At 47.1% G+C, this 26,237-nt stretch overlaps 1 protein-coding gene across 3 annotated transcripts in view; it reads left to right on the forward strand.

Annotated features, from left to right (window-relative positions):
* PCSK7 (proprotein convertase subtilisin/kexin type 7) overlaps positions 1-26,237 on the forward strand; it is a 434,758-nt gene that overhangs the window by 258,068 nt on the left and 150,453 nt on the right. For all 3 annotated transcript variants that reach the window (XM_069614474.1, XM_069614475.1, XM_069614476.1), the window contains one exon: positions 345-445. In XM_069614474.1, coding sequence (XP_069470575.1) covers positions 345-445 — 101 coding nt within the window. The remainder of the gene's footprint in view (positions 1-344; positions 446-26,237) is intronic.

Below are 26,237 nucleotides of genomic sequence, written 5' to 3' on the forward strand. Positions count from 1 at the left end.
AGCAGTGGCTAATTGCAGTAATTTCTGAGGTGTGCGGCGTATTGATTGTCATTAGCTAGTAAGCACTTGGTGTTCTTAAGAAGTAAGTTGTCATTGGGGTGTGTGCAATGGGTGGTCCAGAGTAGTGTGTGTACCATGGACAAGGGTTGCTAAACGGTACAGAATAGTGTGTGGCCCTTTGTCTTGGGTAGTGGGCAATTCAAGTTGGGTAATTCTTTTTCTATGAGTGCTGGGTGGATTTCAGTACTAGTTGTCGCCTGGGGAGTATGAGTTTGGTCTTTGGCTAACTAGATTGGTGGTTCCTAGACAGCTAAAAGGCATGCTCTTTTATGTTTATTTTGCAGGTGCTGTTGATGAGGAGGGTAACATGCCCTTTTATGCTGAGGAGTGTGCCTCAATGCTTGCTGTCACCTTCAGCAGCGGAGATAAACTAATGAGAAGCATCGTGAGTAGACGAAATATACCCTTCACTGATTCTTTCCCTCCGATAATCTTCCATCCTCTACTCAGCCTTTCTACTTCTCACCCGTTGGGTATGGGCTCTTCTAGCCATGCTTCTCAGATCCTGGAGAACACCACAGTGCGGTTGAGTTGGATTGTGAGTTGAAATGATCATTGCTCCCAAAGAAATGTGGCGTGTCAGAAGGATGAGACAGACAAGGGTTGACCATGTTTCAGCTGTGTTTATTAAAAGAGAAAAGGCCTAACTTTCTCTAATCTAAGAGTTAACCCTACCTAACACAACTAAAACTAGGGTGCTCGTTGTCGGTGTACAAATCCAAAACAGTCTGTCCTCAGTCCCAGAACTAATCTATCCTGACTCTACCACTAATTCTAAACAACTTAAGACCAGGATAATTACTCAAGTAGCGTTTGGGTTTGGTTCTTTTCCACAAGTTCGTTCGGTTCTTTTACAGGAATTTTCCACATCCTGTTCGTTCTACAGGGTTATTGACCCCTAACTTCTTCTGTGTCTTGATCCTCTTAGGATAGTCTCTCTTGCTCCTTTGGTATTCTACTATCCTCAAGGTTGTTGACCAGTAGATTCTTCTGTCTGGCTCCTGTTGACAAACTGTCTCTTTGCCTCTTTCTCCTAGTATGGGTTCTTGCTCGAAGAGACTAAATCGTATGTCTCCTGGTTTCTCGATGTCTTCCCTGAGATGTGGGTAATGTACCCAGGGTTTGGATTCACTCCTTTTTGTGCTGTTCGATATTATGGTGACGAGTATAAAGAGACCTTTAGTTATTTGCACACTTCTTTGGTTTCTCAACACTACTGGGAACGAGTATGAGTATGAGTATGAGGGTTCCCGTAGATATTCTCACTCTTCTTATTGTCTACGTTACTACTGGGACAATTATGAGGGGGGTCCCATAGTTACTCTCACTCGTCTTCTAGTCTCCATCTTTACTATTATTAGGACGACGATTAGGGGGTGCCATTGTTAATCTCATTCTTCTTATAGTCTCTGTTACTACCGGGGGTCCCATAGTTATTACTATTCTTATTGTATTGCCAATTAGGGTATAGCCACTCTCTATAACCTCCCCTCTCCCTGCGTCTCCCGTGCTTCCTTTTACCTTCCTGGGTACGGATTTGCATCACTGGGTTAGTGTCTCGTCTCGATACTTTTTCTTCAGTGTAGGTTGGCTTCCGTGCTTTACTTTGGTCTTTTCCACAGTATGGCTCAACATACTTCTTGGTTTGTGGTTCCTGCTTGGAGAATGAGTTTCTCCCCTTCTCTCCCTTGTTCACGTATGTCAGGTACACAGTCTTCTCTAGTTGTGTCTTCCGTCTGTACCTCCAGGGGCATCTCTGCCTACAGCATTAGTTCACAAAAGTTTCTCCTCTCCCTCAACCTCTGACTGGGTACTCCGAGCGAATCCCTCCTGGGATGCTCGTCCATGGCAGAGCCTCTCGGTAGGCTCTCTACCTTCGGGTGTTTCCTCGGACAACCGTTCTGCTCGATAGATGGGGAAACCAGCTTCTCTTTTTCCGCATAACCCGTTCGAAACTCCCGGGTCTCTCTCCATGTTAGCTTTGCTCCTCCCATCTTTATAAGACCACATTGAGGCTTCTCTAAATTCCTGGTCATTTGTGTTTGGACTAGGCTCTGTTTCACTATATTGTGCTTCCTCGGCTCAGTGTCAGGCAGTGTCCCATTGTCTATTACACTCTGGGTCTTACTCGTATTGGTACCAAAAGGACACTCCTCAGTTGAGATACCACTATAATAGTTGTAGAAGGATTCTGATGAGGGAGAGGTTTCCTTCTTTGTCCCTTGAGTGAAATGCAAAGGGAGTTCCTTCTCAGAACATGAGTCCCTATCCCCAAGAGGGGAGTCTGTCCCTGTGAGATCCTTCTTTCTGCCACCCCGTAGTGGGCTCACCTCCCGGGTCTCACTAGAATCTCAAGATTCATCACAGAAAACAATTTGCCTATTCCCAAAAACATAATTAAAAAATCAATTTGAAGCTGTTGTGTCTCCACCCTGAAAGAAACGTGAATGATTTTCTAAAGTAGATGCATTTGTTCTCACTTTTGCTTTCTGTGTGAACCAAAATCCCATTTCCCTGGCTAAGGAGGGATTCTACCTTAATATATTGTCAAGGGGCAGTACAGGGTCTAGAGTCTAGGATATGCTAGTCTTTAAAGCGACAATGAGACGTGGTCTTGTGAAGAGTAAAGACAGCGCTATCCCAGTTGTACTGTGGCAAGAGGAAGGTCTGTAGCAAGAAAAACATTTATGTTGAAAGAAAGTTAGAATTGCTAGTGAACTCCATGGTACATTCCATTAGTCCGAGCAAGTAGTGCAAGAGAAAAGTCAGTATAGTTTTTTAACTCGGATGTTTATCTGAAACCCCAGATGTAGAAAGTGGATTAACTATTAAAATTCATCGGACATTCGTTATTTCAGAATTCTGCCTGAATTTACTCATGTAGAAAAATTACTTGACAAGTATCTGTAAATTAGTGGTGTTGGTATGTGTTTGATTCTTTGGTGGCCTGGGTGCTTGCGTATCTAACATTCTCAGGATCTCCAAAGGGTGAGAAGGTGAGACGAGGGAGGTAGTGGTGCATTTGTCACTGACTTATTTGTGTCTTTTTGGTGGCTAGTATCCAGCTTTGTGGGCCAAAATGACATATGTTGTTCTTGGACGGTGGCAGGGTGTCTTGTCTCAAGGGGGTGGGAAGGAACTGGAATGTTGCTTAGCTTTGGCTTGGCGCCCACGTCCATGCGACCTGGTGCATGGATGTGCAGGAATTGTGCAATGCCCAGTGTGACCCATCCTAACTTGCTGACATTGCTTAGTACAGCACCCTCAAGTTTGATGTGCTTGCAAAGCCTAACGAAAAATGAGATGGTGAGTTTGTAGTAATGAACACTGACTGACTTGTGCCACTGATTGCAAATGCTTTGAGTGTACTTGACCGACTTTCCCCATTTGTCATTACATTCTACTATGTAGTATTGATCACATAATGTACTCTTACGTCCCATCCCTTTTCCACCATACTCGTGTGACATCCATTGGAACGGTGGATGGGAGTGGAGCGTGTTCAAAGGCATCTTCAGAATCTTGCGTGTGGCACGCCCTGCCGCGCCCTTCTCAGGACACACCAGCCTAGAGCAACAATCTGGCACCATAGAACCACAGATACCAGTGTAGGTGCTATTCCAAAAAAGGTGAGGAAGTTTGGTTTCAACACTATGGCACCCTCTGTGCAAATAATAATTACTGCACTCACTCCTGCTTCTGGATTTCCAGAGAAGCAGCAAGCCAGGAGATGCTCCGGACACCCTAGGTAGGTTTGGGGGCTGCTATGCTGATATAAACATACCTGCAAGTGCATACAACCAGAGGGAAAACAAGAAGGAAGAAACAGACCAGTTAAATAAGAACATAACAGGAAGAAAGGCATAGTATGATGGAGGACACGAAGGGATGGGGTAACCATTTACTGGACAAATAAGGAATCCCATTAGGGGAGTACGTACGTCAGCCTTGAGACTACCCATGAAAATAAGGCAAGCTCAATGCTTCTCTGCAATTTACTTTTACAGATGCTTCCCCCCTTGCGCTGTCTTGCAGAGTGAGTAAGAGTGGCTTCTGTATCTGGACCCTCAGGCCCAAACAAGGACTTTACTTGCATCAGACAAGCCCGTTTGTGCCCGGTGGGAACAGAAAGCACACTGTTACATGAAATATACTAGACTACAGGTAGTACGAGACCAAGGGAAGGGCAGAGATTTCCTTTTAGGGTATAGGAGCCAATCTCTGTTGAAAGGAATATACAGAGGCACAGGTACAGACCGCACAATACACTTACCAAACACTAAGCTCCCCAAAAGGGAACACATTCAGAACAGGAAAGCAAGAAGGTACAGGGTAACCGAGGCAAGGTACTGGTACAGGGTAACTGAATCTAGCTAATTAAAGCAGATTTGAAAACGACTGGAAACGCATGAATTATGCAAGGCAAGACTGTGGAGCACGGGGATAAAACTGAGGAGAAAGGGTACAAACGGAAGCATGGGAAACAGTCTAAGTGGGGTAAAGATTGAGACTATTGTGACGATTCATGGAATCTCGTCACTTCTCCCCAGAGGGGAGCCCTTCCCTGTGAAGATAGGGAGGGGAGTCTGCTACGCAAAAATCCTGCTTAGGGGTGGCGGGCTGTGGGTCCTCACAGGGAGAGACTCCCCTAATGGGGGCAAGGACTCGCGTTCCATGATGAAACACCCTAACCCCTTTACCTTGGAGACCATTCAATCCTCAATCTTCCAAGAACCAACCTGAGAAGAAAACGGACTATTATTGTAATGCTTCCTTCTAATATCAGACATGGCAATGCCAACACGAGGAGGAACATAGAGTGATCATAAGTCATCCCGCAAAAGTACTGAGAAGAGAAAGATTGAAAGAGTGATGTGAACTACTCCTTTTCCAAGTCTAGACAGGTCTAAGAAAAGGTGGCTGCAAGGAAGCATACCTCATCGATATAATCGAAGTCCCACAAGCTACCTCACCTTTATGGATTTCTGTCTTTATTTAGATTATGTATAGCCCTCTCACGTGTGTTGCTAACAGCACCATAAATGAAGCCATACATCATTAATAGGTGCATGTTAGATTGGAATACATTTTTGTGATTTGGTCATATACTTTCTGTGTAATATTTTGTGCACTTTGAATCTCATTCCGCCATGGGTGGTTTTCATTACATTTGTTTTTGAATAAAATGTGTTTTTTAAGTGACTCTGACCCCATGAATCTGCTGATTAATAAACAGTAGGTCTATATTGAACCCACTCGGCTTGACGACACACCCCCCACGCCCCCCCCCGCCCTTCTGCCGGTCCGCCGTCTGTGTGTAAAGGTGGGGTAGCTTGTGGGACTTTCTGTTTATATAATGTTTTGGTTTCCCCGCCCACAAGCCCCCTGTGAACAAAAAAGAGGGACCGTCTTTGCTCTAACAGTGATTACGAATACCTCATCGATACAGAAGACGGACTCTGGCACTCTGCTGGGGAGGACCAAGCAACGCAACATAAAAAGCACGAAGGGACTTAATGAGACAGGAATCTGGCGTGAATCCTGTCAACCCCACGAGATTGAAACCTGGGAATGAGGAAGTGAGCAGGAGAAGCTAGTTCTCGGTCGTGAGGACGTCATGGAAGGCTCCGAAGAACTCTGTAGTGGAGACCCGACCTGTGCAGAAGCTGGAGAAAGGTCAAAGGTGGCGTGACCCTGGGGAGGTGTACAGTGCAGTTCTTAAACTATGCTGCCATCGAAAGGCCCAGTAAGGCGCGTAGCCAACGTGGTGCAGCACGGAGTGGAGAGAGAGACGTGGAGAGCGTTCAGCAAGAAAACGCAAGACCAACACCCCTGGAAGATCCAGTGATGTGGCCCCATGAGAAAGAAGGTAACGGGAGTCACAGGAGACCTCGTAGGGGTTTGGACATTATCAAAGAGTACTTCTGAAATAATCTCCCTCGTCGCAGTATTTACTGAGAAGGCATGAAGAGTGAAGAGTACCTCTGGAGTAATCTCCCTTGTCACAGTGACTGCAGAAAAGATATCAAGGCTGTAGAGTACCATGGGAGTAATCTCCCTTCTTCGAGTAATTGCCCAAGGGATATCATTAACAAAAGTCGCCACAGGAGTAGTCCCCATCCTCGGAGAAGTTGTAGAATTGACGGCTAAAGCAAGACCATTTTGGGAGTGATCTCCCTTGTTACAGTCGACCAGAGGAAGAAAATCCAAGAATATACATGGTACTGAAGAAGAATATTTGTTGGACATTTAATCAAGCCCAAAGAAGTCCATGGGAGGAATTACAAGGACTTATCAAAGGTATTGCCAGAGACTATTAGTCAGCCCTTAAGGCTGAACCGGGAGAAGGGAGTCCTTCTCCCAGTTACCTTTTTTGTTTATTTGTAGAATACCTTTTGTTAGTGGTAGGGTCAGGGGATAGTTTGTGGACAGAGGATGGACGCTTTAGTATGACAACCACCCTGACAACGAGCATCTAAGTTAGATTTCAGTTAGGTAGCGCAATCCCTTTAGTTGTAGGGATAGAAAGGTTATTTTCCTTTTTGTTAAATAAAAAAACTTGAGTTGAAATGCCACCTCTTTGTTTGATTCCTTCTGACTTACCACACTGTACAGAGCTGAAAGAACAGAAGGTAGAGCAGGGAACATTGGAGACTGAAGGGAAGCATCACATGTAACAGATGCTGGAGGCTGCAAAGACACAGCACAATAAGCAGGGGCTGCACAAAAATCTGCACAAGAAACAGGGTTAATAGCTTCAGGGACACAGCAAAAAGGAAAGGAGAAAATACACTGGCAGCAGGCAGAGAGGGAACAACTGAGCCATCAGGGGAGCGTTGTGGGTTTTGGAGCAAGGTAATATAAGAGAAAGGATCAGTCGCAGTCTAGGAACAGGGCAGAATAGTCAGCAAAGAGAGATTCCAAATGGTTTTGAGATGCAGGAGCTTCAGTGTTCATTGCATGAGCTGCAATCTTTAGGGCATGGCAGTTTATGAGCAGTGCTAGCAGGGAAGAAAGCCAGGGTGGAGTTGTATGGTTGGGATGCACAGAGGCACTCGGGTGTGGTTAGTGGAAATCTCTGCCATAGACTTTGGGAAAGGAGCCAGTGCTAACAAACACGTTTTTTATAGAAATTAAAGCATAGATGTTGCCATAGTGTTTGCAATCCATTGAAATGTGGAGTGCAGGAGAGATTCTGGGTTGTCCTGCTGGTTTTTCCAGATATCCTGAGAGGGCATTGTGGTAATGATAGTCTGTGTTTCTGGAAATGCAGATCTGTGCAGGGGACAATTAAATACTGAGTCATGGTCATTGCCGGTGATGGTTAACCAGGTCTGTGGGTCTGAAGAACGCACCAACCAGAGGCAGAGATGTGATGCAGCACATGAACCGAGTAATTTGGTTCTTCCCTCAGGCATGTGCAAGCATGTCTCACCCATTCCTTCCATTGTTCCTGCATGGTTGGTCCCTATATAGTGGAAGGGATGTGTTGTGTGCTGTCCTGTGGTGCTGCACCTGCACAAGAGAGGGGCAGTCGTTACCAAATATGGTATGCCACCTGAATCTTTTCATGTTTAAGAAACCACACGGTGCATATATGGAGTGCCTCCACTTAGAGAATTAAGGGCTCTCCAAGTTACCCCTTGGCTAGGCACAATGACTCTGTGACTACAGCACTCTCACAGTATGATGGTTTAAAACCTTTTCTTGTATTCCTTTTTTTTTTTAATCACAACCATGAACATTAAACAAGATTAATTATGTTCATTACTATATACAGATTCCCTTTCAGCAGCCCACTCCTGGGATTACTGATCCTGTAGTTCCTTTGAGAGGGGCAAAGGGGGTGAGGGGATTTAAGGGCTGGCATCCTTATTCCAGGAAAAACAGTCTTGCTACATCCAACAGCAGAGAAACTAATGGTGAAGTAACGGGTGTAATGAATCCTGCAGAGTCATTAATCACTGATCTCGAGCCTAAAGCCTCCTCCCATGTGGTCAGAGGAAGGTGGCTGCTACCTGATCCTGACCTTGGGGCTGGTATTCTGAGGGGGAATCACATGGGAGGAGATGGCTGTCAAGGGAGGGTGTTGACTTCAACAGGAGAGACCTAGTATTCTTCCCTTACCTGTGATGAAGAAACCCGAACGCCAGGGTTTCTAATGGCCTGTTGTCATTCATCAGAACACTTTAATTGTATGCAGAGCGGGAAGCAGAATCGCGGAGGAAAGCAGAAGTGTCACTCCAACGTACTGAGGTTGCAGGAGACCTGGCGGAGCCTGACTAGCTCCAAGGAGGTACCACGAAAAACAGCAGCCACAGGAAGGCTAACAGTGCTATCAAACGCAAGGGCAGCAACCTTACCGGCGAAGACGGTTGAGTCCGACAAAGGAGCTGAACAAGCATTTGACAGGTCAATGAAGACCTCCCTGCAGCAATACCGTATCACAGCAACGTGTCACGAGCCGGAGACGCCAAAGGAAACCCGTGAGTTGTCCTAACAAAAGTGATAAATCTGGCGTGCTCCGAAAGATACAACTACAGTTAAGGGAAGGTTTTGAATACCAACCAAATAGAATTACAGAGAGAACAAGAAGGAAAACATGGTGCAATTCACCTGACATGAGATGTCAGTTGGGGGAAATCTGGAACCAGCCCGGCCATAAGTCAAAAGACATTATGGAAAAAACAAGAGGGCAAATGTGAAATTCTCCTGATAAGAGATTGTCCAGACCTTAACCCCAGGCCAAGGGACTCGGGCTCCGTGGCCCTCACCACAGTACTTTAGCAAGGCCAGAAGGGCCCAATTTAGCCCATCTCGGGTGCCTTGGACTCAATCCTGGCGCCGTTGGCATCAGGCTCACTTGGCAGGTGTGGGTTTCAATGGGCAATGGACGAACATGGCTGCCCCCACAAGGATCAATGGGGAACTGCAACAAGCAGTCTAGCATCCAGGGCGGTGCCCGCCCCAAAGGCACCTAGGATACCTGCTGGGTAAATATTTAAACCACGCCCGACCAGAGGCACGCGCTTCGCGTTATTCTGCTCTTGCAGCGTGACATTCACCGGGTCCTGCTCATCATCCTGGTCTGCACGGGCGAGCCGAGAAGAACCCCCACCAGCCTTACCTGCCCAGCTTCCAGCTTCGCCCATCGCTGTCTTTCTCCTGCAACATCTCTGGGAAGAAGGATAAGGAATAAGACATTAGGTAAGCTTACTTACCAAGCTCTCCTGGAAATACATCATCAACCGAACCTCTTTCATCCGGCGTCTGGTCCCCTCGATCACCGTCTTCAGGATTCATCCACGACCTGCAAGGAACAGCAGCACAGGTTAGCCAGCTTCAAGGCCGCTCATCGCGCCGCACCTTGCACATCTTTTAACTTCTCGAGCTCAGTCTCCTGTATCAGCTCGTCTGTAGCATCATCCATTCGGCATCTGCAATACAGCAGGAGAAGGTTATTTGGGACATCTACAAATACGGACATTAATTCTTAATACGAAAGACTCCCCTCGAAAGTGGAGTCTCAGCCGGTCTGGACTCAAGGGCCACGCCAGTGAAGTAACTCGGCGGAACGGTGCCCAACGACGACGCGCCCCTGCCCAGCAGGATGGAGAGCGCACCTTAACGAAAACCAAGGTGAAAAGGATTCCAAGGGAAACATCAAGGGGAACCAGGGGAGGTGGGCCTCGGGAGGGGGGTTGGGGGGGAGAGAGTGGTAGCTGAAAACCCACCTCCTGTGTTTTAGAACTGACCCTGACCCTTGGCAGCACGTGCCCTGGAGAAGGTGGAGTGACCCCAGAAGCGTCCCAGACCTGTCGAGTGGCGTCCCTGTGGAGACAAGGTGAGCGTTAGAGATGTTAAATAGAGCAGTCTAGAACTGGCTTGCCAAAAAACATTGTAAAGGGAACTAAAGAGGCAAACATTGTATAATTCTCCTGACATGAGATGTCAGTTGGGGGAAGCATTGAACAAGCACTGCCAAAAAGACATTTTAAAGGGAAACAAGGCGGCTAATGTTGTACAATTCTCCTGAAATTAGATGTCAGTTGGGGGAAACCTAGAATAAGCACTGCCAAGCTCAGAGATATTGTAAGAAAGGTTGACAAAAAGAGCTTGTGCTCACCCTCATATAAGGGATATCTGTATGGCTGAAATTGGTGCAAGCACTAACTGAAGTCCACAGAGTTATGCTGAAGACCAAGAGGTGGATATTCCTGGCAGAAGAGTAAACCAGGATATCCATATCGTAGGGGAGTTCCTGGCAGGGGAGTATACCAGGAATAACGTTTTGTTGAAAAGGAACTCGGTACCATCAGACTTGTGTTGAAATTAGATGTTTCAGGAGAGGAGCTCCTGATGGGGGAAGTATACAAGGGAGTCCAGTTTTGTATTGAAAAAGATACTTTGTTATATCAAGTCTTAGTTGCAATTGAAATTGTTTCTATGCCATCCTAAAACCCAAACAGAATAATTTTGCTTTACAGCTGCCATTGAACAGTTTACTTTGCCATCCTTAAACCCAACTCGAACATTATTGCTTTGCTGTTGAAAATGAATTTCTGATGTTTGTTAATCTGCTTAGAATCACATGCTGTGCATAGGTCCGACATCCAGTGGTCACTGCGGAGTATTGCATTTTGTTTTTCGTAGTCGAAAAGGGGACGTCGACAAGGCGTGTCTGTAACACTATCCCTATAGTGACGTGTGTTGTACCCACAATCCCTCACGCGTCGAGGTCCCTCAGATTGTTTTTTTCCGCCCAGTTTCTGGTCGCCTTTCGCGGAGCTCCTAGAGAGACATTGCTATACTTGCCACGGACCTCGGTCCTTTTGTCATAACTTAATATACGATAACGATCCCTCCCCCTCGACGTTAGCTGTAAAGCTGTTTCTCCGCCGAACTGATTTTCGACGGAGAGGAAGAGCGGAGGAGATCCTTCGGCGCTGCCGAACACGTGGCCTGGCCTCGACTGCCAATTTACAGTAGGGAGAGTGGGGGTTAAAACTTTGTCTCTTCTCTTTGAGAATGTCTTTCTTTCTCCCCTTTCTTTCCCTTGGGGTTGTTATCGCCAGCTATTATTGCCTCAGCTATGGAGAGGACACCATTTAAGTTTTGCCCACGCTGCAGGGGCAAATATACTTGGAAAGATAAGCACAAGCTCTGTAATCGTTGCTTACCCCTCGATCACATAGAGAACAGCTGCGCAGCCTGCAAGCTCTTAAAACCCAGGACTCTTAAAGAACGTAGGGTTAAGAGGTGGGCGGACTACGCGATGTCGAAGTCAGTTTCCTCACCCGCTGCCGCTGTTACTGAAAGTGACGAGGAGTGCGATAACTCGACGTCCGTTACGGAAGTCATGAACCCCCAGAAGGAGTGCTCCCGCTCCTCGTCGTCCGTCCCCGGCCCCGACGGGCTCGGCTCACGCCCTGCTTATGGGGATGAACACCCCGGCGACAAGGACGCACACAAAACCCATAAGGCTAAACACACTACCCACGGCTCTTCTTCGTCGAGAACGAAGGATCCATCAGCGCCGAAGGGGACGCAGGGCACTCCGGCGTCTACCGCAGACCGTAAAGGTCACAAGCCCCACCCGCAAACGCAACTGCGACCAGCGATTGGGCTTCCATCTAACACGGGCGCTACCCCAAAAACATCTGACGCAACGCTCCATAGAGCGACCGTCGAGGTACAACGCGCAACGCACACAACGTCGATACCAGAGCCCTCGACGGACAAAATCGTGGTCGAGAGCCTAGCGAGAATTGTCGCCGAAGACAAACGTACGCGGACGACGAAACAAACGTCGAATACCGCGTCAAAAAAACATAAAAGTAGCCAGGAACTCCCCCTTTCTCCAAAGGACGCTTCCGAACTACCTGAAGGCTTTTCAGAAGGAGACGGGAACCTCTCGTCGACGTTGTGGGAGCGTTCGAAACGATTCGAAGGCGAAAACACTAATTTCCCCCCTCTAGACTATTCAGGGGTACCCCATGAGACCCTTAAAAGACTCCATTCTTGCATGGAGAAAATGGAAAGGTTTCTAGGAAACCAAGACCCACCCACTCACAAAAGACAAAGAGAATGGCCACAGGATGACCCTAGAGTCAAGATTCCTAGGCTGGTTGACCTCACTGAGGAGGAGCAATACCTCCAAGAAGATGAGGAGTGTTTGGGTGGAGAAGAAGAGGTAGAACTTGAGGAAGAGGGGTTCGAAGAAGATCCTTACACCACTGCTACAGGGTTTGAAGAGGATACAGCTACCTTGCAGCCCTGGCATTCACCGTCAGTGCAGCCTTGGCAATCCCCATCAGTACATTCAGACCCTGATGCCTTTCTCCCTTCTCCTCTCAAGGATTCACATGGGAACTCCTCTCCCATAGATGACCAACCTTCCCTCAATGCACTATTGCGCAAGGCAGCAGCGCATTTTGAGATTGATACAGGGGAAACTCTTCCAGACATTGACTTTGTAGAAAAAGTCATCAAAGAAAAAGCCCCTGTTAGCCAATCTATTCCACTTCTGGCTTCTATTAAAAGAAGAATTTCTCCTTCCCTTACTAACCCAGCTTTAGTAAGAGGGGTCAACCCTAGAATAGAAAAGCTCTTCAGCCCTTCATCCTCTGACCCTTTATACATCAGAGGACATTCTATTCCGGACTCCCTTGTGGTTACCAACACAAGAAAAAGAGCAGGGGTGCCACTATCCACTAGTGAAGCACCTCCAGACAAAGAAGGCAAAAAACTCTACGCACTGGGGAAGAGAATCACGACCTCCGCCGCCTTCTCTACTAGAATTGCTAATAACAACTCACTTTTAGCTAGCTACGCAGATGCACAGTGGAACAAGCTGCGCAGCGAAGCAGAGGAAGCACCTGAACCTCTGCGTTCTCGCCTGCTAGCTATAATATCAGAGGGCACACTGGTAAACCAGGGCATCGTTAAAAACTCCCTAGATGCCGCTGAGACGGCTGGCCGCTCCCTAGTGCAGGGAATACTTCTCAAGCGCCACGTTTGGCAACGCAATTCAGGTTTTAAGCCCGAAAGCCAAGCCTCCCTCATAAATAAACCCATTGAACAGACGCATCTGTTTGGGAAAGCAGTAGATGAGGCCCTAGAACATGCTAAAAAAGAGTTTGATACCATCAAGACTCTTGATCAAATTTCTAGGCCCCCTAACAGGCGAGGCTATGGTAATAAACGCTCCTTTCGTGGCCAAAGACAGCAGCAGAACCAACAACAACAATATTACTCTGGCTCCAACTGGCCCACTAACCAGGGTAACACCCAGTTCAGTCAAAGAGGCCAACGCCGTGGCAAAGGAAGAGGTCGTGGCTCCAGCCCCAGAGGTTCCACGCCCAATACCAGCAAATGACCCGAAAATTCGGGTCCCCTCCCATGCATCACCGGTCGGGGGCCGGCTAACATCGTTCCTTTCAGCATGGGAGGGAATCGCGTCAGACCGTTGGGTATTATCCACCATAGCCCACGGATACTGCATCGAGTTCAACGGTTCCCCGAAGTACAAACCCCCACGGAACCGACGCATGACACCGCAACACCTCTCCATTCTTCTTCAAGAGGTGGAAGAACTACTGAAGAAAGAAGCTATAGAGCCCGTCCCCCTATCACAGGTAACAGAAGGTATTTATTCAGTGTACTTCCTTGTACCCAAAAAGGACTTAACCATGCGCCCTGTATTAGATCTGCGCCCAGCGAACATATTTGTCAAACCCCAAAAGTTTCGTATGGTGACCTTACAGGAGGTAATCCCACTGTTATCACAAGGGGATTACATGACAACACTGGACATGAAAGATGCATACTTTCATATTTTAATGTTGACATCGCACAGAAAATACCTCAGGTTCAAAATAGAGGACAAACACTACCAGTTCAGAGTACTACCCTTCGGGATAGCATCTGCACCAAGGGTATTCACGAAAGTACTGGCAGTGGCAGCGGCCCACCTGCGCAGATTATCCATCCCGGTATACCCTTACCTCGACGACTGGCTCATAACAGGGGATTCTTACGAAACATGCTTCTCCAATACCCAAAAGACCGTAGACCTTTTGTCCCAACTGGGCTTCTCCATCAACGAAAGGAAGTCCAGCTTAGACCCCAGCCAAACCAAACAATTCCTAGGGGCTCTAATTCGAACAAAGGACGGCCTCGTATTCCCCTCCAATGAGAGGGTCCAAAACATGCTGTTTCAAATTCCCCATTATGTAGCAGGCCGAGAGGTGACGGTACGCAAAGCAATGCGCTTGCTAGGGATGATGGCGTCATGTATTTATTTGGTACCTCACGCGCGTCTGCGCATGGCCCAATGCAAGAGTGGCTCTACAGCCAGTGGTGTCAGGCCAGCGGACAATGGGACGATCTAGTGGTGGTCTCGCAGGCCTTGGTTCTCTCGCTACGGTGGTGGACAAAAGAAAACCTGTTATTAGGGAAAACTTTTGCCACACCCGCAGTGGAAGCCACTCTAACCACAGACGCATCCCTTACAGGATGGGGGGCTCACCTATCCCATCAGACGGCCCACGGAGTTTGGACTCCGAGCTTAGCATCCAAGCATATAAACCTGCTGGAACTACTAGCGGTGTTCAAAGCACTGAAAGCCTTTCAAAAACAGCTACAAGAAAAGACAGTGATGGTCCTCACAGACAGCACCACAGCCATGTACTACCTCAACAAGCAAGGAGGCACTCACTCTCCAGGACTGTCCAAACTGTCCCAGAATATATGGAAGTGGGCTCTCAGACACAACATGTTCCTACTGGTACAACATGTACCAGGGGAACTCAATCTTCTAGCAGACAAACTCAGCAGAGACTTCCCCCTGCCCGGAGAGTACGAATGGCAATTACACAAAGACATCGTCTTAGACGTCTTCACTCAATGGGGTTTCCCGGAGATAGACCTGTTCGCAACTCTGGAAAACTCACAATGCCAAAGTTACGCCTCCAGGTACCCCCAGAACCAGTCCAAGGGGAACGGTCTGTCGATTCTATGGTCAGGGAAATTTGTTTACGCCTTTCCTCCGACTCCCCTTCTCAACAAAGTGGTGCACAAGATGCATCAGGAGCAGGTTACAATGATACTAGTGGCCCCAATGTGGGCCCGGCAGCCATGGTTCGCTCACTTGATGGAGATGTCCCTATCTCCCCCAGTGAAACTTCCCTGCCCGTACAACATGCTGTCACAAGACAAGGGCAGAACACTGCATCCATGCCCTCAGACCATGAACTTAGCAGCCTGGCTCCTGAGATCATAGAATTTGGACATTTACAACTCCCACAGAGATGTATGGACATCCTCAGGGAAGCCAGAAAACCTAATACTCGACACTGCTATTCTAGCAAATGGAAAAGATTCGTTATCTGGTGTAGAGGTACTAGCATCAACCCAGTTGACTGCTCTCCTACTGACATTATTCTATACTTGACCCATTTACTGGATTCAGGTTTAGTGTTCAATTCCATTAAAGTCCACCTAGCGGCACTTTCTGCATACACCACTTCCCAACTTAAAGTGTCGTGGTGGAAGATACCAGTTATCAAAGCCTTCACGGAGGGGGTAAAGAGGATACACCCTTCGATAGCTAACCCAGCTCCCGGATGGGACTTAAATGTGGTACTTTCCAGACTCATGGGCCCTCCCTTCGAACCCATGCACAAGGCAACTCTTAAAGATATCACCCTTAAGACTGCTTTCCTAATAGCTATCACCTCCATTAGGAGAGTAAGTGAACTACAGGCTCTTTCTGTACTAGACCCCTTCGTAACAGTTCACAAAGATAAGGTGGTTCTACGCACACACCCAAGGTTTGCACCTAAATTCATCTCGAAATTTCATGTAAACCAAACTATAGAACTACCAACGTTCTTTCAAAACCCTTCCAACTCGGGAGAAAAAAGTCTGCATACACTAGATGTACGCAGAGCTGTCATGTTCTACATGGAAAGAACCAGACCACTGAGAAAGACTAATCAGTTCTTTGTCTCGGTGGCAGCAGGAAGAGAAGGAGATGCGGTCTCAAAATCCACTATATCTAGATGGATTGTTCAATGCATCACTCTCTGTTACACTCTTGCTAAGAGAGAACGACCCTTCAAGCCAAGAGCACATTCCACTCGAGGCACGGGGGCTTCCATAGCATTCATTGCAAATGTTCCCCTTGAGTCCATCTGCAAAGCGGCAACCTGGAGTTCTGTGCACACATTTACAAAACACTACTGTCTAGATGCACACTCTAGATCTGATTCCCAGGTTGGGCAGGCAGTATTAAGACATCTTTTCTCTACTGTTCCTTCTCATAACCCACCGCCAACTCCGGGTACTGCTCGCTAGTCTATGCACAGCATGTGATTCTAAGCAGATTAACAAACATCAGAAGACAATGCATTACTTACCGTAAAAGCATTTCTGCTGGTTGTATCTGCTTAGATTCACATGCGCCCACCCTTCCTCCCCGCTCGGATGGAAGGAACATAGACATCCTTTTATATATATTTCTCTCTTTTCTGTACTCACTCACGGCTAAAAGGCTCCCTCAGGGCAGAAAAATGCAAACCGAGGGACCTCGACGCGTGAGGGATTGTGGGTACAACGCACGTCACTATAGGGATAGTGTTACAGACACGCCTTGTCGACGTCCCCTTTTCGACTACGAAAAACAAAATGCAATACTCCGCAGTGACCACTGGATGTCGGACCTATGCACAGCATGTGAATCTAAGCAGATACAACCATCAGAAATGCTTTTACGGTAAGTAATGCATTGTCATTTTGCTTTACCATCCTAAAACTATAAAATATTTTCTTTCAATATATTTCCACTGAGTGGCAGAAGGAACATTTACTTAGTGATTTTGTAAAGAACAGTAAAAGAAACCTTGTCATTACCTTTTTTGGAACTGTGAGGGGTCAGAAATGCGAGACGGATACAAAGGTAAAGTTTTCTCAAAGTTTCACACACAGGAGTAGTTGGAGATTAAACATCGGGTTAGAGGGCGTGTCTGGACACCTCTCAGCCCAGCACCTCCAACCAGACCCAACCATCCCTCAGCTCCCCCTCCCCTCCAGGACCTTTATTTTATACATACCTCAGGTTCACTTGTGCCGTTGCAAATTCTCAGAATAAATAACTCATCTATGTATACGACGACAAAAATATCAAACTCCTGCAAGACTTCATTGATAAAAAATTGAAAAGCTACTGGAGCATTACACAGGCCGAAAGGCATCACCTGGAACTCGTACAACCCAAATTTAGTGCGAGAAACAGTCTTCCATTCATCTCCCTTTCTTACTCTTACCAGGCGATACACTTCTCTTAAATCCAACTTAGTAAAAATAGTTGCCCCTGAATCTGATCCAGCATTACTGAAATCGAGGGCAAAGGATACCGATTTTTGATGGCCACCATATTTAAGGCTCTGTAATCGATGCAAGTACGGAGAGTTCCTTCTTTCTTAGGGACAAAAAATTGTGGTGAAGCTGCCGGAGACTGCAAATGTATAATGGACCTCTTTTTCGAATACTCCTGGAGGTATTTAACAAAAATGTCACCCTCATTTGTGCGCCCCCACAGTCACTGCGACTTTGGAGGTCCACAAAATGAGGGTGACATTCTTCCTGGGCGCAGTAATGGGGGTCGGGGGTTGTGGGGGTGGCCCCCGCTTACCATTTCAACAAACGGGGGACACATAAAAAAAAAAAGAAAAAATAAAGCACCCTGCCGAGTCAGCTTCAACCCACGTTAGTGGAAAGAGCTGACACTGCAGGGATCAGAGTGCGAGCAGCACACACAGAAGTCTGCTGCCCGAAAGGTAAGTGGGGTGGGGGGGTTGGGAGGGGTAAGACAGGCCAGGGGAAGCGGGCACAGTGATCCATATGATCACTGCGCTGCGCTGTAACTGCCGTCGGCATTTTCGGCGGCGCAGTGATCACATAGATCCCTCCTGGATGTATTCTTTCAGATCAATTTCCTTGTCAGTTAAGGCATATATCCGACTACAAGGAATATGAGACCCAGGTTCCAAATCAATTTTACAATCATAATCTCTGTGTGGAGGTAGTTCCTTAGCTTCCTTCTCGTCAAAAACATCATAGAAATCTTTATAGATGTCAGGTAACCTCCCTACTACTGCACCCATGGAATGTTCTACCAAATCAAGGTCAACTAAACCTGCCACCATATCAGAGGAAATACAAGATGGACCAGACTCTGATCACTCCTTGAAACAAAACTCACTACCAAAATCAGATGAAAATTCCACCACTCTTCTTCCCTAGTCAATCTTAGGGTTATGGAAGGTCAACTAAAGCATGCCTAGGATTACTTTCAAAAAAGGAGTATCAACGCAATTTCCTCCCAATGACCCCCTTGAATGCTCATAACAGGAACGGTCTTGTGGGTAGTTGGACCTGAGATTAATTGGGACCAATCCACTGCTCTAACCTGTTCTACCCATTCCTTCCGTAAAACTGGAATCCCCATGTCCTTATCTACCTTCCAATCTATGAAATTTCCTGTGGCACCTGAATCAATTACTACTGGTCCATTACCATTCACTTCCCCCTGAACTGCCAAGGATACATTTAGATTAAGATGAGGTACCGCTACCTGGATAGTGTTTGCCACCTTCTGTTTCTGGAACTGGATGACTGAGAAGAGGTTTGTGGGCACCATGGACAGTTCCTTTCAGAATTCCCTGTTCTCCCACAGTACATAAATAAATATCTTTGTCTTCTCCTATCCTTTTCTTCCTTAGACAAAGGCCATCTTTTCCAGGTCTAATGAAGACTCTTGTTCTAACATCCTTGTTGTTTGACTCCACTCTGGACACTTCCTTGCTCTCTCCTTTGAACTCACCAAAACCTCTCCTCTTCTCAACCTTTCTCTCACCCAATCGATAATCTATCTGGATTACCAAATTTATAAGCGCCTCACAAGATGTTGGCCTATCCACAATGGTGGCTAGAGCATCATTTAATTCATCTCTAAGACCCCGATAAAACAGGCTTGCTTTTCCTCCGGCCACCCACTCTTTAAAACCAAAGTCTTAAATTGCGTGATGTAGTTTACAAGATCCTTCCCTCCTTGCTTTAACTCCAGTAATTTGCCTTCATGTGAAAGCTGACGCCTATCAAACATCTTATTGAATTCTTTCTTGGAGTGACTAAAATTATTTAATATTGGATTTCCTTGACTAACCAATAACACCGACCAGTTAGCTGCTTTTCCTGTGAGATAAGACAAAATAAAAGCTTCCTTAGCTGCATCTGTGGTGAATACCTCAGGTCAACACCAAAAGTGAAGTTCACATTACGTAAACATTTTTTGCACCTTTAAAGCCCCCCCTCCTCCCCCCCAAAACATGCAGGAGGGGCCAGTGGCACAGGAGCAGAAAGTGACTTGACCCTCTCAGTGAATCCCACTGCTTGCTCCACCACGTCTGCTCTAACTCCAGAGGCTTCAAACCAGCGTAACTCTCACCGGGCTGAGGGACTTCCTTAGTTTGTAAATTCAAATAAGACTCAATTCTTCTACTTTCTGACTCAACTCCAGGTTCTCGCTTCTAGAAGCCCTCGCCTGCCCTCATCTCATCTCTTAATTCACGAAAATGATTCTTTAATGACCCGATTTACCCCAGCCCCCCCCGCCCCCCCCCCTCCCCCCTAAGCGGGTTCTGTGGGATCCATAACAGCTCAGGCAGAAAGTCAATGTGGGCATTTCATTCCGTCAGGTTCAGACTTTTATCTTCTCTGCAGGAGCTGCTGATCCCAGAGACCCCCTTCGGATGCCTCCAACCCAACCTTCCTGAAGAAACCCCTGGGGAAAAGGGGTAGTGGATAAAGTAATAAAAAGACAGATGTTTCACTGACAAGCTGACTGCTCCGGTTGCCATGTTCTGCAGCGAAACAATAAGAGTATCTTATCACTTCAGATTTCTCAATCTGTTCTTCTATACAGTGACATAAAATTCACTCTTACCTGTCACACCTTCCATAGCCTAGAGGTGAGGTCTCACTTTTTGTTTCTTTCCTCAGAAGAAAAAGATGCTGTAAGGTTGCTTAGTATAAGTCTCTGAATGCTTTTCCTGCTTACCCTAACTAACAACTAAATCTAATTACCTAAACTGTATACATTTCCATTCTGTGTCTTGGCATGAGTTAATGTTCACTGACTTAAGAGAGTTTTGTCCTTTGGTTTAATGCTGAACTCATGTAAACGGACCGTTTTCTATTTGTTTCCTTTACTGAGCACAAGAATTCCAACTATCACACTTGCAGACTTTTGAGTTTTACTCTGGTTTCAGTTCTAATGATACTGTTTGTTCATCAATACGCGCACATGATTATCAACTAGCAGACTTATAGGCTTTCTGTCTAGAGTTCTGCTATAACTTCTGCTTAAATGAAAATGTTATTCACAGTTTAGCAATCAGCTATTTCAAACACTCCTTTTTTTCCTATGCATTTCTAGATTCTCAATATGTTACGCTCCCACCTGAATTCTCTGGAACTGTTTTTTTCAGACTTCTTCTGTTACACCTTCCTGTGACTGCTACTCTTTGGGCCTAACTTTAGGGAAATACTTTAAAAACAACCTGACTCTTCAGCAACTTATATGAAAGGCAGTTAGAACCCCTTCTGAGCATTCCAAGTGATTGCTCCTTGAAACTCCAGCCACTCAGCTCCCCAACTATTCAGCCATTTTGACTTGTAAAACATAAGGTTAAGGAAGATAGAGCACAAACACCCTGCCCAACACCCTATAACATCTCCTCCTTACGAAACATCTTCCCACCCTGTGCACAACCACTGGCCCCCAGTCAGCCCTGCCTTTATGTCCCCTGTTGCCAATACTGATAACTTTATCCTGGCTCTCAAGGAGGTCAAGGGGACCAGTATAACCAGGACCAGGGTGACCAAAACCAATATTACGACGATGACGTCTACGTCATCCACTCACCAGACCAAGATCAGCCAGTGACTTACTCCCCAGTTGACCATCTGCTCCAGTACAACAGGCTGCTCCTCTAGGCCACAGAACATTTTAACATGACATCCAGGAGGACCAAGTTGACAGACTTCTGGGGGGGACATTCTTGGAGACAAGGGGTCCGCAACCCAGTTCATTCCCCTCCTGCAATCTAGTCAGAGATGCATTCAGCCCTCTCTCCTAACACCAAACCTTTCTCGATGCAGGGGTTAACCGCTCAAGTAAGTATTCAGGCCGGCCCATACTGACCCTCTGTACATCGAGGGTCCGCTGAAACCAGACTGCCTGGTTGTCACCACAACTAGGAAGATTGCAGGCCCACCTCTAACCTCTGTGGAGGCTCCGCCAGATAAAGCGAGTACAAAGATTTGCACTTTTGGCAGAAAGGTGGCTACCTCAGCTGCCTATCAAATTAGGATAGCCAACCATACAACCCTCTTGGCTAGCTACAGTTGCCATAAGTGGGACGAACTGCAGCAACAGACGGTCCCAGAGCCTCTAAAATCTCAACTCCTAAAGACTGTATCTGAGGGCAGGCAGGCGGCCAACTGCATCCTAAACAACAACCTGGATGCTGCAGACAATTCAGGCCGTATCATAGCCGAAGGCACGCTGAATAAGCACCATGCATGGCTCACAGTCCGGATTTAAACTTGAAACACAGGCCACGTTGGTCAACATGCCTATTGAACCAAACGCCCTGTTCGGTAAGGCGGTTGACGATGCCCTTAAGAGTGCCAAGGAAGAATGACACCCTGAAATCTCTTGGGCTGCTGTCCAACAAACTGTGCAGAGGGGGGTCTTTCAACACAAGAGGGTTCCGTGGGCAGGGCCCACAACGCTCCTCCAGTTGTGGGCAAGGTAGCCAATCCACATCATGGGCCACCTTGCAGGGACAGTCCTCCCCCTCCAATTCTCAAAGAGGTTACAAAAGATCTAGAAGCAAAAGTAGAGCCTCCTCTGCTAGGAGCTCCACCCCTCCTAAACAATGACCACTTACTCCAGGTCCCCTCCCATGCCATTCCACTCGGACGTTGCATCTCACAATTCACCCACACATGGGAGGATGCCACCTCAGACAAGTGCATGTTATCCACTGTGTCGGGCAGATACTGTATAAAGCTTCTACAAAGACCAGCCAACCACCCGCCAAAACAAAGAAAGGCCACACAGGACGAAAACCATTACTGGAGGAGGTGTAAACGCTGCTGGAAAAGGAGGCCATAGAAATCGTCCCACCAAACCAGGTAAACAAGGGTATTTATTCAACGTACTTCCTTGTGCCAAAAAAAGACCCAACAATGCACCCGGTACTAGACCTCTGCCCAGCGACCATGTGCGTCAAGCTACAATATTTTCATATGCAATCCTTCAGGAAGGTGATTCCCTTTCTAAAGCAGGGAGGACTACATGGCAGCATTGGATATGAAAGATGCATACTTTCATATTTCAATGTTTCCAGCGCACAGAAAATAACCTGCACTTCCAGATAGCAGCAGAACGCTGCCAATTGGCATGTCCTCTGCTGCAAGGGTTTTCACAAAGGTACTATCAGTAGTAGCAGCGCACCTACGCAGAGTCAATCCCAGTGTACCCTTATCTGGACGATTGGCTGATAACCGGGGAGACCCCTCAAATTTGCAAATTAAACACCCAAAGAACAATCAACCTTCTGTTGCAATTGAGTGTCTCCATTAACAAGAAAAAATCAAGTCTCGTGCCCAGTCAGACAAAACAATTGCTTGGTGCAAGACAAGGAAAGGTGTCGTCTTCCCCTCCAACGAAAAAGTTCTCAACATGCTAAAAATACCTCACTATCTAGCCTGTCGCCAGATAACCATACGAAAGGCAATGCACCAACTCGTGATTATGGCATCATGCATCTACCTAGTTCCACATAGCTCATGGGCAGTAGACGCACACCAGAGACCAAAACCACATCAACTTTCTAGAACTTCTAGCAGTTCTAAAAGATCTTCAAGCTTTTCAGCAGCATCTAGTAGGTCAAATGGTACATGTCCTCACAGACCGCACTACTGCCATGTTCTACCTAAACAAGCAGGGAGGCACACACTCTCCAAGTCTGTCCAGGCTATCCCAGAAAATGTGGAAGTGGGTACTCGAGCAGAAAATGTTCCTAGTCTCGCAACACATTCCAGGGGAACTCAATGCTCTAGCAGACACCCTGAGCAGAAATCCTCTACCACAGGAACACAAGTGGCAGCAAAAAAGAGACAAAATATTTTTCCTGTGGGCTTGTCCTCCTTTAGACTTGTTCACCACAAGCCAAAACGCAAAATGCCCCGACTTTTCACCCAGATTTCCCCAACCAGAGTCCAAGGGGGGAACGCCCTGTGGATTGGTTGGTCAGGGAAATTTGCTTACGCTTTTCCCCCAGCACCACTCCTCAGCAGGATAGTGCACAAGGTGCACAAGGAACAAGCCACACTAATCCTGATGGCTCCAATGTGGGCAAGATAACCATGGTTTCCACACCTGCTCAAGCTGGCAATGTGCAAACCAATCAGACATCCATACCCCTACAACATGCTGTCCCAGCATTGGGGGCTTGGCGGGGGGGGGGGGGGGGAACTACACTCAATCCACATCCTCAGTCTATGAACTTCGCAGCCTGGCTCCTGAAGTCAGAGTTCAGGCACATAAAACTTCCTCAAAGGTGTATGGATATCCTAAAGGAGGCACGGAAACCCAACATGTAATATGGTGCCGATCACAATCCTGAAATCCGATTGAATGTTCTCCATCCAACATTCTACACTACGGCCCTCATTACGACCCTGGCGGAAATCGCGGTGCAAAATGCACCATGGAGCACGGCGGAAAGCTGCCGATAGCGCCATGGGGGTTGGCGGATTTTCCGCCCCATTCCGACCTTGGCGGGGCGGTAAATCCCCATCCCCCATTTTACCCTTCCCCATTCCCATTTTTGCCCCATAGGGTATAATGGGAGTGGGGAAGGCGTTAATTACGCCACCTCAAAATACGGTGGCGTAATTAACGACAAGGTCCCGTAGCGCCATGGATTTCTCCGCCCGGAAAAACCAGGCGGAAAACGCTCCATGGCGCTACGGAAACTCGTAGTAGGGCAGACGGGTCCGCCGCGAATAACGCTGGCGTAAACCCACTCCGCCAGGGTCGTAATGAGGCCCTACGTGCTTTACCTGCTAGACTCTGGCCTAGACTTTAACTCCATCAAAGTACACCTAGCGGCTCTGTCCGCATGCACCACTTTACAAAACAAAGCATCTTTGTTGAAAGTCCCTGTCCTCAAAGCCTTCATGGAAGGAGTAAAGAGACTATACCCTCCCATTTCTAACCCCCACCAGGGTGGGACCCAAAGTTCATGGGTCGGCCTTTTGAGCCATTGCACAAAGCCAGCCTAAAACACTTAACCTACAAGACCGCTTTTCTGGTAGCCATCACCTTGATGAGACTTATTACTGAGCTACAGGCATTATCTGTACAAGACCTTTTCTTTGTTGTCCACAAGGACAATCCTTGGAACACATCCTAGGTTTTCACCAAAATTAATATCCAAGTTTCATGTCAACCAATCCATTAAACTACCTACCTTTTTCCAAAATACTTCTAAACCTGCTGAAAGAAGCCTCCATACACTAGATGTAAAGAGGGCAGTCTTGTACTACGTAAACAAAACAAAACCTCTAAGGAAAACTGACCCTTTTTTTATTTTCCTAGCACCTGGTAGGGAAGGTGATCCCATTTCTCAAACCGTCTTCTTCAAATGGATAGTCAAGTGCATACAACTGTGCTATTCATTAACAAAGGACCCTGCCATTCGCACCAAGAGCTCACTCTGCCAGAGTTAAAGGAGCTACTTTAGCATTTATTGCAAACATACCCCTAGATGCTATTTGCAAAGCAGATACTTACTGTCCTGACTGGCTTGCTGAAATCCGCGGAGCTGATGCTGATCCCACAGGGCTTCACCAGGAGTTCCCTGCTCAACCCTATATTCACAGCAGAGTAGAGACCCCAGGGTAGGGAAAAGGGGATAGTGCATAAAATAACAAACTCAGACACAGCAGACTCCTCCCGACCTTCTGGCCTGGCTTTTTGGTATCTGTAGTGGAACAAATATGAACTACTATAATGTCTTGAATGAATAACCTTATTACCTCTTCTGCCTTAGAGGCGTGTTTATGAAAAGGTTTGCTATTTTCTTTTTGGTGACTGTTGCCTTGAACCCAATTAATCATGTGGAGCACTTGCCATAGCCCTCTGACTAACCTTTCTCTAAGGTTAAAATCATTGTATCCTTGACTTGGTTCCTATATTTGTCTCTTTAAATTGCTTAAAGATCCTGCAATGACTGTGCTTGCTGCCAGACTTACTTCCACCGTACTCCTTGAAAGTCAGAAAAGGGTTCATTGTCTTGCACAGTCTGCTTTGACGTCTTTTGTATTGCGAATTACACTAGAAATGTCTGTTACTTGTTGTCAGATTTGCTCCCTGAATTAACGGATTCCTTTCCAACCACGGTGTCCCTTATGCCCTCCTGCTCACCTGCTGACTCTTCTTTAGTCTGGAGTCCAAATCTCCTCCTTCTCACAGCTTCTTCTCTGGAAAGCAGATGGGGTCTGCCTCGAGAGGAAGCCACCCTGCCCCTCTGACTCGGGGCCTAAGGGGGGCCCCCGAACCGGGGCAGACCAATGCAGGGGAAAAAGCCAACCGGCATAAAAAAAACCCTTTTGATGGAGTACGCAGGCTGGATACCGGATTGAAATGATATGCAGGCCAAGACCAACCGACCAGGAAGGGAAGACCAGGGGAATGGCTGAGGACAATCTGAAGCGGAATACAAGGAAAGAAGAGAAGCTTGGAGGATTGAGAGGGTAAGGGAAAAAGAGGGAGTAGAAAACCACGAGGAGAAGTTCTAGACTGCAAGCAGAGCAGAGCCAAGGCTATTAGAGAAGAGCCAAGACTAAGGGATAATAGGGGAGAGGTAAGTGGAACGCGGAGGACAGAGACAGGAGCGTACTAACCCGGAAGCCTAACGCGAATGGGTTGCAACGCGCGGACTTCCGGGTTGGCGCTCCTGATAAAGAGCGCCGTTGGAAAGACGTCCGAACGCTAGAACGCTGCCGGAGAACGTGCGGCAGCGTAGCGGCCATGA

The sequence above is a fragment of the Ambystoma mexicanum genome, chromosome 9 (genome assembly GCF_040938575.1).
Source record: "Ambystoma mexicanum isolate Mex_15411 chromosome 9, UKY_AmexF1_1, whole genome shotgun sequence".
NCBI classification, from domain to species: domain Eukaryota; kingdom Metazoa; phylum Chordata; class Amphibia; order Caudata; family Ambystomatidae; genus Ambystoma; species Ambystoma mexicanum.